This window comes from Mytilus californianus, unplaced genomic scaffold (assembly GCF_021869535.1).
Source record: "Mytilus californianus isolate M0D057914Y unplaced genomic scaffold, xbMytCali1.0.p SCAF_7, whole genome shotgun sequence".
Classification (NCBI taxonomy): Eukaryota; Metazoa; Mollusca; class Bivalvia; order Mytilida; family Mytilidae; genus Mytilus; species Mytilus californianus.
This window is the reverse complement of record NW_026262723.1, coordinates 33,532,984-33,545,400: the sequence shown is the minus strand read 5'-3', so window position 1 is coordinate 33,545,400 and position 12,417 is coordinate 33,532,984. Positions and strand designations below refer to the sequence as shown.

Here is a 12,417-nt window from a genome sequence, read left to right as displayed (position 1 = left end):
GTTTATTCAAAATAAAAGTAAAGACTGACGTTGTAATATCAATAGTGACGTCAATCACGTGCAGCCCATATGTTATTGTAATTAGAGCATGGTTTTGTTTCCAACGCGAAAGAAGAACGTCATATTAGAATAGATTATATGTATTCAATCGGGATTTGTATGCCAAAAAATACTAAAACAAACTACACAGAAAATTACAGAATGTTCAATATGATACCACCACAGGGTACATGCTTAGCTGTAGATTGAGATTGCTGTACATTGGCTAGGGTGAGCTTAACAATCACTAATATATCTATTACTTTGGCCTTGATACCTTTCAAGAAGCCTACCACACTCTTAGATAATAGTTAATGCACATCAAAGGCATCCTCATATGGCACATAATTTGTCAGAAGAGAAATAAAACAGAAGTTTTATAATTTGCAACTCTAAATATTGTAAATGATAAACAATACATTTAATTATACCTTACTTATACTAGTTTTGTTGATACAGCAGTTAATTATTTGAAATAAAACTAGAGTCTCGGTCGCTCACTTAGGTCTATGTGCATCTTCAACAATGGACACACTCCAACATTATGAACCAGAACAGAATTGACAGCAATCTCTTATTTTGCTTATCATTTATTGTGTTTACAGTTTCTCCTTATCTTCTTTACTTTTTGCCTTAACCACACAAAAAAAGGGTATAAAAATTGTCATTTGAGCTATCACAATTCGACTTAAGCAAATTCCCTGAATATGAAGAGAAAAGGAGGAATCTTCCGTACAGTTCGATTTAGATGATTTAAAAGATTTCAGCTTAACTGCTAAGAAAAACCCACGAAAAGTGTGTACATGGAAACATTTAATGGCTGCAGTTACTCTTGCAGTCAGTAACATTGTAGACACTTTATTAAATTTCAGCATTTGTGGACATAGTTAGCTTTTTTATAAATATAATTTTTGTGAAAACTTTTCGTATAAATTAGATTTTTAAATCAAGGTAATAAGGTCACAAGGTGTAAGATAAAGTGCCTATCAACTCACTGAATGCTCAAGTGACTCAATCCATAATAAGTGTCCGTGTAACATCATAAATAAAGGCAACAGTACTATACCGCTGTTCAATAGTTGTAATTCGATTAAGCAAAAACAAATCCGGGTAACAAACTAGAACCGAGGGAAACACATCAACTATAAGAGGAAAACAACGGAACAACAGAAACACTGAACTAAAACAAAAGCAAACGCCAACATAAATAGGACATAAAAAGTGTCCGTGTAACACCCGTTATAGTCTTGTTTTTTTAAAGCTCTGCTGGGAGCAAAGTCGTATAAATTCTTTCATCACGGTTTTCTCCTCGCACCTTCTCTGTTCTGTGGCAGAAGTTATAACGATATATCCCGTAGTTAAGGTCACTGCATAGGAAAATATCGGCGAATTAGTGTATGAGAAGTCAATAATTCAATGTTGGTACATTTATGAAGATTTTCATAATATAAAGTATTTTCTTTTTTTTCAAAAAAGATCCAGTTCACTTCTTTTAGAGTAAAACTTAGCCATTCAAGTATATAAAACATATTTAACTCTTTTTTTTTTACATTTAAAGTTTCATATGGCTTTAATTGTTAAAATCCATAGAGTTACATAGTTTATAACTTGTTATTTGTATTCTAGTGCATAAAGATACAGTAGTAAGGGCAAATAATAACTTATCCAAGTTTTGCTCATTGTTTATGTGATGTTGCTAAAAATATAACTCGAATTTCCGGGAAAACACACAGACGTCATCAAATCAGTTGTTTGTATTTGGAGCATTTTCAAAGGAAAGCAAAGATGTTGTTTATGAAAGCACCTTAATTCTACTGTTGGACTAAAAGCTCGATTTAAATAAACAACTTGTTTCTTATTAGTCACCAAAAATAATTTATTTTGAAATTCAGAGATCTTTTCTGTATTGTATTGTGCCTTTAATTATTAGGTTAATGTATTGTAAACTAGTATGCTAAAAGTTTGAATTAAATATGAAATAACAGTAATCCTGTATACAAATCTTACTTCAAATTAAACAAAAGGTTTTCCTCCTGAATGGTTGTGGACATTCCTAAGTACCTGTGCATCTTCCGCATTGTAAACCTGCATATTGAAGTAGTCTTTTGTGGGTTTTCTCAGAGCTCCTGTTAAAAAATTAAACATTTTGTGTATGAATATTATTTTAAGCAACAGTTTATATTATCTTGCTTGTAACTGAAGTCTTAAATAGTCCTCGTAATATTCATTAAGGGAAATTTTAATTTACTGTATTGCAAATAAATCTGATCCTTACATGTGAACACTGATTTTACTTAAAGGGGCATCAGCTGTCAAATTCATGTTTACAGATTTGACTCAAATTCTCATATTTGATTTATAACATACTAAAACGTATATTCAAATGTCAAAAAGTCTAAATTAATCAATTTACCATGAATTGACTTGATAATATGTATCAACATTTCGTGTGTATTTTTGTCTAGACGTTATCGAATTCACCATCGAAATGACCTCCGAAGACTGCCGACGGTCATATAACCTATATAAATATGAATATAAATAGAAAACGACCACGTGCAATTGGATTTTTCTAGGTCTGTTTGATTTCATATTGTAGGCTAAAAAGTATGTTTATCATCGTTATTACCTGTATAAGAATGATTTTTTTGTCGATCGAGTCAGTCAATCAAATGGTTCATCCTTGTTACACTTTCAATGTTGACATTCTTTTCCTTTTAATAGCTGAATACATGCGTAACACATTTTCAAATAAGGGGTTAAATTGAAGGTCAAATGAATAAGGATTGAATTAGGTCGAATTACTCACTTGCAAGTGAATACTAACGATGTTTTTAGCTTATTTTGACAAAATTTAACCAAATTGCTAATTCTTATTTCACTTTTATTAAAGGAGCATTAGCTGTCGAATTCATGTTCACATATTTGATTTATAACATACTAAAACGTATATCCAAATGTCATAAAGTCTAAAATAAACAATTTACAGGCATGAACTCGATAATATGTACTAACATTTCGTGTGTATTTTTGTCTAAAACGCCATCTAAGTAACCATCGAGATGACATCCGAAGAGAGCCGACGGTCATATAACCCGATTTCAACATAAATATGAATATAAACAGATATTGACCACGTGCAATTGGATTTTTCTTAGTCTGTTTGATTTCATATTGAAGGTTAAAAAGTATGTTAATCATCGCTTTTACCCTTTTAAGAATGATTTTGTGTGGATCGAATCAGTCAACCAAATGGTTCATCCATCTTTCTTTTCCTTTTAATAGCTGAATACATGCGTTACCCATGTCCAGCTAAGGGGTTAAATTGAAGGTCACATGCATACGGATTCAATGAGGTCGAATTATTCACTTGCAAGTGAATAATTCACTAACCATGTTTCTTAGCTTATTTTAACGAAATTGAACCAAATTGGCTGCTTTAAGCGAATTATTATTTCACTGTCTCACTTTCATTACTGATTGGACAAAAAAAAAATCATATTTACATTTTTTTCAAATCTCTTAGCTAATGCCCCTTTAATGATTGAACAAAAAAAAAAAGTATATTTTATTTTTTTTTATATCTCGTCGCTAATGCCTCTTTAATTATTTTTTTCCAAGATCATGATGATACAGCCAAAAAACAATGTTTTTAATGCTGGGCATATATGCTAGGGTTTCACCTCAAAAACATATTTGAATTGTTTGAAGCAGATTTTCAGCATTCATATGGGAACCGACAGTGCTCTCTTCTCTACTTGGTGTTATTCTAATACGAGACGGAGTGCCTATTTTTCAGGCGGATCATATCTTAAGAAATGTCTTTTTGTGTATGTCGGCTGTTAACGGAATACATTCTAGCTAACAGCTAGAAGAAAAAAAACAACAAACGCGATGATCCTTTTATAATTTTGAAGTAATGTTTTTTTTTTATGTTAACTCCCTTCAAATCATTTACCTCTAGCAACATTATATATATAATCGAGAATGTATGCAGGTAATATCATAGCAAGATAGAACGAACAGTGCCCGAGTGTCTGACCCTATACTTCACAGCATACGTACAAAAGATATTTGTTAAAAGCATCTTTCACAATCAGGCAATGTTAATAAGATAAATATGTCAACATCGTTTTAAAATCAATATTAAAAAGTAAAATAACAATAATACCGGACTCCAAGGAAAATTAAAATCAGAAAGTCCCTTATCAAATGGCAAAATCAAAAGCTCAAACACATCAAACGAATGGAAAACAACTGTCATATTCCAGACTTGGTACAGGCATTTTTTTTATAGCTAGCTAAACCTCTTACTTGCATGACAGTCGCATACAATTCCATTATATTGACAACAATGTGTGAACAAAACAAACAGATATAATAGGTTAAAATGTAAACAATAGGTGTACAGCAGTCAACATTGTGTTATAATCTTAATCACTATAAAAACCAATAAATATGTCAACAAAGAAAAACAAAATGGCATATAGACAAAGCAAGAATTCCAATATAGACATGTACAATATGGGCATGTTTTTGTCGAGCCTGTGACATTTTAAAAAAACGTCAATAACTTTGTCAAAACGTTGTGTAATACAGAAGCTTTTTATGACCAAAAGACAGTATCCAAAGCAAAATCTTTAAGATATATATTCTTATTTTCCCGTATTTTACTGATAAATGGTTTTTTTTTCTAGTTAACATTTACAGACAATCTTGGATTAAATGTTTTTGACATGATGAATTTGTAAAACTGTATGGAATATTATTAGATTTGGACTGAAGCGAATCTTCAAGATCAAGAAATAACATCTTAAAAAAGTTTGATTTTATTTTAATTCTCAACGTGTAGAACGCCATATGCGGGGTGTTGGTTATGTTTGACACGGGGTGGTGGTTTTGAAGCGGAGAAAAAGCGATCAAGGTAAGTAAAAGTATCAACATTTCTTTTTTTTAGAATTGTTAGCACCAAAAAATGTATTGCACGTAAGGAATAGAGCCATAATCTATTTCCAGCAAGCAGAAGCAGACGTTTCCAATGCTTCGTTTTAGCAAACACCTCTCCCTACTTTTCCGTGTTGCAGATTTTGAGACTTCATATGCAAGTTTCAGGATAAAAAAACAAATTTTGGCAATTTTATTCCCGTATGATTTACATAGAAATGAATTCCTTCCATAGAATTTAACCAAATGCCAGCTTCTTAGTAAAAATATATTGTTTGAAAGTTAATTGTTATCGAAATGTAATTTGTCGCACGGGGTGTCAGAATTTGCGTCTCAAGGGGGTGAGGCATTTATTAAAATAAGGATAGATTCGCCCTATAATTCGGTCTTTATCTGACAGTTGGTATTTCAAACACACATCCTCTATTATGATGACTCATTAAAAACTTAAGGTATTTCATTTAGCCCATATTTTAGTTGTTTAAGGAATGTGAATTTTTAATGTTAGAAATAGAAAAAAGCCTCATAGTGTTTTGTTTTATACCTGAATACGATTTGTTTTCCTTTCCAATTACAATCATGATTAGAAAATTCAAGGCTATGGCTTAATGAACCAAACCATTGGATCAAAATCACAAAGCAGACCTCTGTATAAGATTTGCCCGAAGCCAAAGCCACACTTCATCAAATTTCTTCACCAGTTTCCACTACAAAGCACACCACAAATATGACTTACTCCGAGATGAATTCTCTTACTCACTCCACATAAATACACACAAACATCTATATTTACAAATGAGAATAAAACTTAAATAGGACCTGAAGAAGATGCCTTTTAACGATTATAAAACAGCAATTAAAAATCTAGAAGAATATAACCTGGCTACTGATTTTCTTTCATTCATCCAAATTGTAAAAGAAAACAAATTTCCACTAAACTATATTTATCTTCTAGTTTTCCTTAAGGAAAGTATAAATATAGATCACGTTGGCATTAATCTGTTTCTATGGTCATTAAAAATGAAATGCTGCTGCATATTTTAATACTTGCATGATCTGTCATAGTTATTCATACATAAATGATATTAGTATTGAGCTAAAAGATATATATGCAAATCATTTTCTATCTTGAATATACCTTTTCATTGTTATTAATGTCATTAATGTGATAAATAGAGAAAAAGATTAAAGATCAAAGTTAACAAATAATTGAATATGAAAAGAGGTGAGATAAAGACCGAATTATAGGCAAATCTATCCTTATTTTAATAAATGCCTCACTCCCTTGAGACGCAAAATCTGACACCAAGAGCGACACATTACATTTCTATGAAAAATAACTTTAAAAACAATAATTTTTTAATAAGAAGCTGGCATTTATGAAAGGAAATCATTTCTATATAAATCATACGGAAAAAAATCGCCAAAAGTAGTTTTTTATTATGAAACTTGAATATGAAGTCTCAAAATCTGCAACACGAAAAACAAGGTAGAGGTGATTACGTTCAATTTGCCCATTTTTGTTTTATGAATATAGAATGCTTTGGTCTGTTTTACTACATATCTATACAAATGTTTATTCGCAAATCCCTATGCGAGTAAATCGTGAGGTGCCTAGAATAGGCTTCTTGATAGAATTTCTGTAGCATACTTATTATATATACTTAGAAATAAGTTCGGATATGTCTTATTTTATAAATTATGGATGATATTCAGATGCCTGATGATTTAAAGACAGATGCTATATTTGTATTTCTCTAACAAATTAATTGTGAACTTAGAATTAATAATGCATGATAACATATATGGTTATTTAAACTCACTTACAATACCTTCTAATTGAGAAAAGGCTTTAATTTTGAAAAGACATCAACACAATAGTTTAAGTTAGAAATACAATGGATAAGAGTTGATTCAGGAAAATCAATCCATTCCCCCTCCGGACTCATGGTTTCTTCTTCAAGAATCAACGCTTATTCATTGTATCTATAATACATAATAAACACTTGACACTTACTTAACTTACCTGTGCTTGATATAACTAGTTTGATATATAAGAGGTAACTACTAAATATAGATAAATATTTAAGGAGTTCATACACACAACAAAATGGCGCAGTAGCCAACATTAAATTGCGAAATTTGTGTTCAAGCAACAGGTGCATATTACTGCCGGCAGTGCAGACAAAATTTCTGTGAGATGTGCAAACAGGCGCATCTGAGGTCAAATATTTCAAAATATCATACATTACTAAACAGTAAAGAAGCGTTCACGGAAGACAAGATAAAATGTGAACATACAGAAAATCACACATTTATGTGTGTGGATTGTGATGCTCCTTTATGTAAAGTTTGTCTTGTCAAAGACCATAATGGGCATATAATGGACGATCTGGATGAAGTATTTTTGAATTTACACAGGCAAGCATCTGTCATCCTTCAAGGGTATAATCTGAATTATAAGCAGAAATTTTATAATGTTTTAGATATACGAGATTCGTATAATAAAAAAAGTGAAAATGTTGAGAAAGAGATATCGGATCAAGGTGAAATATTTAAGTCTGAAATTGATAAGAATGTTGTAACAATGATAACAGAAGTAATGAAGGCAAGAGACACGTTTTTCAAAACATTTCCGTCTAACGATGCTTGCGATTTTGCACTGTGCAATCTACAAAAAATGCAGGAAAAACTAGATAAAACTGTTCAGAAAAAAGAATTGTCGTTAGCAATTGTGGAACTGAAAGAACAACTTTGCCGAATTGAAGCTATGAAAGCAGTGGAGCCAGATGTTCCAAGCATTCCCCTTGTACAATATTTCAACCATACTTTGAATCAAAATACAACTATGGATTTGATGGAAACTGTTAATTACTAGTAAGCTTAGATTATAATTACTGTTTTTGTTAACATTTCATTTGTTTTGTCATATATAATACGAACATATAATGAAAAATACATATATTACACAGCAGTACTGACCACTAAAAGCTATTCATATCTATTCTCCCTCGACGGTCATCTGGTAGTAATTTCGGTTTGAGTTGTTTCAATCATTTCCATGAAGTTTTACAAGATGGAATAAAAAACTATACCATTGATATAATAAATTGTGCAGCGTCTTTAACAAAATTAAAACTGACTGCTGTATTGGTTTTTCTGAAAACAATTGACGTATGATGCCACTTTCAAATTCGGTCAAATAGTGTCAATGTTTGGCTTTCAAAGATAAGAAAACTCATACCGTATAGTAAGCTATAACATGCTAAAAAATGAAAAAAACATGAAAATTTAAAAGAAAGACAAAAAAAAACAACTGCATGATTTCAACTAATAAAATAATAAACAAAAACATGTATGACAGAGTACGAGCTACAACCAAAGGAATAACCGTGGACAGAATTACAACTTAACAAAAGATAAACTTTGATTAAATAAATTGAAAAAGACGTAGACTTAAAAACAAACGATAATTAGAAAGAAAAAAAAACACTTCACCAAAAATGTCTAAAAGTAACAAAACCATTCAGATATAACACGAGATAACTATTGACAAGGTTCCTGAATTACGTCAGTAACATGAGTATGTGGAGAGATAAAACACTTGTTGAGATCTCAACATTACCCTATTCAATTTCCATTAATTGACTGACAAAATGAACATCAAATAAAATAAGATAGAATTCAGTACAAGGAAAGCACATAACTCTTAAATAATGGTATAGTATATTAGTTATAAACAAATTTAAACAGTTCTGTTTGGGGCAAATGTAGTTGTTTTGCTCGTTAAACGATCTTTCATACATGCTACTGTAAACGCTTATGTTCATCTGCAAATATTTCAAATGGTGACAATATAGCAAGCGATCATGCATCTTCATTCATATCTGCAGTATACCGAAACATTTATAGACGAATAAAAAATATTAAACTCTTTTAATAAAACGCACATGTATTAGTAATTTAAATAAATTCAATTAATCAAACAAATTTTGTAGAACACTAAAATATACAAATATATTGATCAAAGAAAAGAGCACATATATATATGATAGATAGAAACAAGTCTAAATTGAAAACAGCATTCAAACCTATGATTGCGTTGGATAAAAACCGCAATTTTTATACGTGTGCATGCAAAACAAATTTCTTGTTAGAGGGGTCTAAATACAGCACAAACAACATTTTCCAAAAGACCAAAAAAGTGAAAAAGTAAATTTTAACAAAACGCATTTGACTAACAGGTCGAACAACAAATGTTCTTAAACCCTGCTGACTGCCATTGGCAAAAGCCAAATAAACGGATCACCGATGTAATAAATGGATCTTAATTATAAATTTAATACTAAACAGAAAACAAAAAACTTGCGGAAAAGATGGTATACCGCAAACAAAAGGTGCAAAGGTTTTTGTACACCATATCCGGATTTCGACAATTAAAGATATATATATATATATAAAACAAACACTTATTTTAATTGTTCAAAACATTCAATTATTATGTAACGAGGTGAACTATAACAATTATTCATCGTTCCAAGTTCGAAGATTAAGTATTTGTTCTTTTTTTCAGTCTAATGCCAGAACCAAGAGAAATTCTACTGAAGAGGGATTCTTCTGGATTTGGGTTTTCCTTCATTGGTGGCAATAAGAACAGCACAGGTGTATACGTATCACATATTCTTTCAGGTCAATCTGCAGACCACTCTTCTTTGAAGATCTTTGATCGCATCACCTCAATCAATGGAAAGTCAGTAAAGGGTTTAACAAACTTAGAAATAGCTGAACTTTTGCGAAATTCAAATGACAATGTGAAATTAATTTTTTTCCCATTTTTGTAATGCCATACTGTACTTAATAAGTATGATTACGTAAATTATACGAGGTCAACTCTACTTTCATGTAAAAAATGTATTGACATGGATACTGTTATTTTTAATTACTATTGCATTGATATAGATTTTTAGGGACCACAATAACTTTATTATATTATGTACTATTTGAATAAGATAAACTTCCCACAATACCATTGTCAAGTACACGTTTAACTTCCACTGTATAAAGACGTATCGAGATACCTTTTTGTGTAAACCGAGATATGTTTTTTTCATTATATTGTTTTCTTGTGATATAATCGTGTTAAGATAATGGTATGCACCAAGTAATTATCGAGCCAACATTTTATTGTGAAATTCCTCATCACTCATTATTATCCATATTTTAGCATATCATGAAGTGAGTGAAAATATTTTGAAAGCTTCCGTTATCCAGTAAGCAAAATTTCTAAATTGCATAAACTGAAATACACTCAATTTAAGCGTAAAGTTTTGGATTTTGAAAAAGGGCACTATGATTGCTACTATGAGGAGTTAAGACAAGTAGACTGGGATACATTACTCTTACTTTAAATAAAGCTAATACTAACAATGAACACATTTCTTTTCTGGATCTTAATATCGATATCTTTAACGGGAAGCTTAAACTAAAATTTACGATAAAAGTGATGATTTTTTTCATTTCCTTTTGTTAACTATCCGCTTTTTGATAGTGACGTTCCCTGGGCACCATCGTTTGGTGTTTATATACTTAAATGGTCCGGTTTGCTCGTTTATGTTACAACGAATTTGATTTTAACGAAAGAAATCTCTGTAGTACTTAAAAATTATTTCACCTGGTTTTCAATATTACAAACTTGTCAAAACTTTTACTTAATTTTATCATCGGTACAAGGACATCATTCATAAATACAAATTAAAGTGCTGACACCTTATACGTTCAGGTATTTCACATCCTATCTTTCATGGTAATGTCCTATACAAAGCACAAAAAGTCGTCGTTCACATCACAAGCTAACCAAACCTTTAAACAGACTTATTCACAATGGATATAGCTACGATACTGTTGTCAAGTCATTAAAGTCATTTCTTTTAATTGATATTTATTCACTCAAAGGGTCTTTGCATCGGAAATAAACACATTTATCCTTAAACCATTTGTTGGCATGATACGGGTTATGTTCTTCTCACATAATTTATGATGGCATGATACTAACCCCCTAATGAGAGGGATTGTGGTTGATTTTCAGAGGATTTAGACATAATCTTTCGATTACTTTAATTGAGGTCTGGAGCTGGCATGTCAATAACTGCTAGTATTTTTTTGTTAATTTATGTTGATCATTGTCATTTTACTTAGTTTCTTCTGTTATTTTTTGTAACATGGACTTCTTTTAAACTGAGTGTTACTGTGCGTATTGCTGAATGTTTTTTTTATTCCACATTGGCTAGAAGTATAAGTGAGGGTTAAGCCTCCCCCCCTCCCGCATTTTTGCGCCTGTCCCCAGTCAGGAACCTCTAGCCTTTGTTAGTCTTGTTGGGTTTATTTATTTTGATTCATTTGTATGTTACGGAGTTTAGTGTGGCTTCCATTTGTTTGAACTACATATATAGAAATAAGGAGATGTGGTATGTGTGTCAATGAGACAACTATCCACCAAAGTTCAGATGAAGTGGATGTAAGCAATTATAGGCAACCATGCGGCCTTCAACAATTGAAAAAAAAACATACCGTATTGTCAGCTATAAAAGGGCCCGACATGAAAAATTTATTTAGAAAACTAACCGCCAAATTTAAAACAAAACAATCTAAGAAAATCCAATATGACCGACATGAACCAACGACAACCACTGAACCACAGGCTCCTGACATTTGGAATGCACATTCTCAATTTTACGTAAGGAATGTGGCGGTGTTAAATATGTTTGTAACATAATACCAAGCTATAAAAATCAGCTGAAAAGTGCTTAACTCATCAAATCGATAAAAAACAGAAAAACATCGAACCAAACCACAGATCGGGCGTGGTAGAGAAGTTAAACTACCCTAACAACAAAAAAGACAGCTGAAGCCCGCCTCCTGGTGCATGATTTTTCTCTGCGTTGAAGACCGATTGGTGGCCTTGGGCTGTTTTTGTTTTGCTCTTTGGTCGGACTGTTGTCTCTTTGACACATTCCCCGTTTCCTTTCTCTATCCTAGTTAACTGATTATTATTCGCACGAAAGATCCTCCTTGGATGACGGCATGTATAAGGCGAAAAATCAGTAAACGGAAACGTTCGCACAAAAAGTTAAAAAATACAACACTTTTGAGTCTTGGGTAAACTTTAAGAAAAATCAGCAATGTGTCAATCAGATTACAGGCAAACACCCTGTATTTTGAATAATAATGTGTATAAAAAAATCCACGTGTAGATTCCATCAAGAATTGGTGGAAGAATTGAGAAACTTGGCAGGGCTTCGTTCCAACTCCTTGGACTACTCCCTATCTTATTAAATGGTACCTACTTGCACGATAATAATGAAAAGGCAAATGATATTTTGCGTGAACAAGCATTGACGTCGCACCTACAAATATTCCAAATTCAAATTTATATGA

General features: G+C 31.7%; 1 protein-coding gene across 1 annotated transcript; it reads left to right on the top strand.

Moving 5' to 3' along the window:
* Window positions 1–7,067: 7,067 nt before the first annotated feature.
* On the top strand, window positions 7,068–10,414 carry LOC127707574 (uncharacterized). The gene is made up of 2 exons (XM_052212171.1): window positions 7,068–7,860; window positions 9,557–10,414. Exons 1-2 carry the CDS (start codon window positions 7,184–7,186, stop codon window positions 9,822–9,824), a joined length of 945 nt encoding a protein of 314 aa, XP_052068131.1. The 5' UTR covers window positions 7,068–7,183; the 3' UTR covers window positions 9,825–10,414.
* The last annotated feature ends 2,003 nt before the right edge of the window (window positions 10,415–12,417 follow it).

Excerpts from the sequence above, each read along its gene's own strand:
- LOC127707574 (XM_052212171.1), top strand. The coding sequence starts at position 7,184 with ATGTGCAAACAGGCGCATCTGAGGTCAAATATTTCAAAATATCATACA. Across the intron at positions 7,861-9,556 it reads ATGGAAACTGTTAATTACTA|TCTAATGCCAGAACCAAGAG; the intron begins GTAAGCTTAGAT and ends TCTTTTTTTCAG.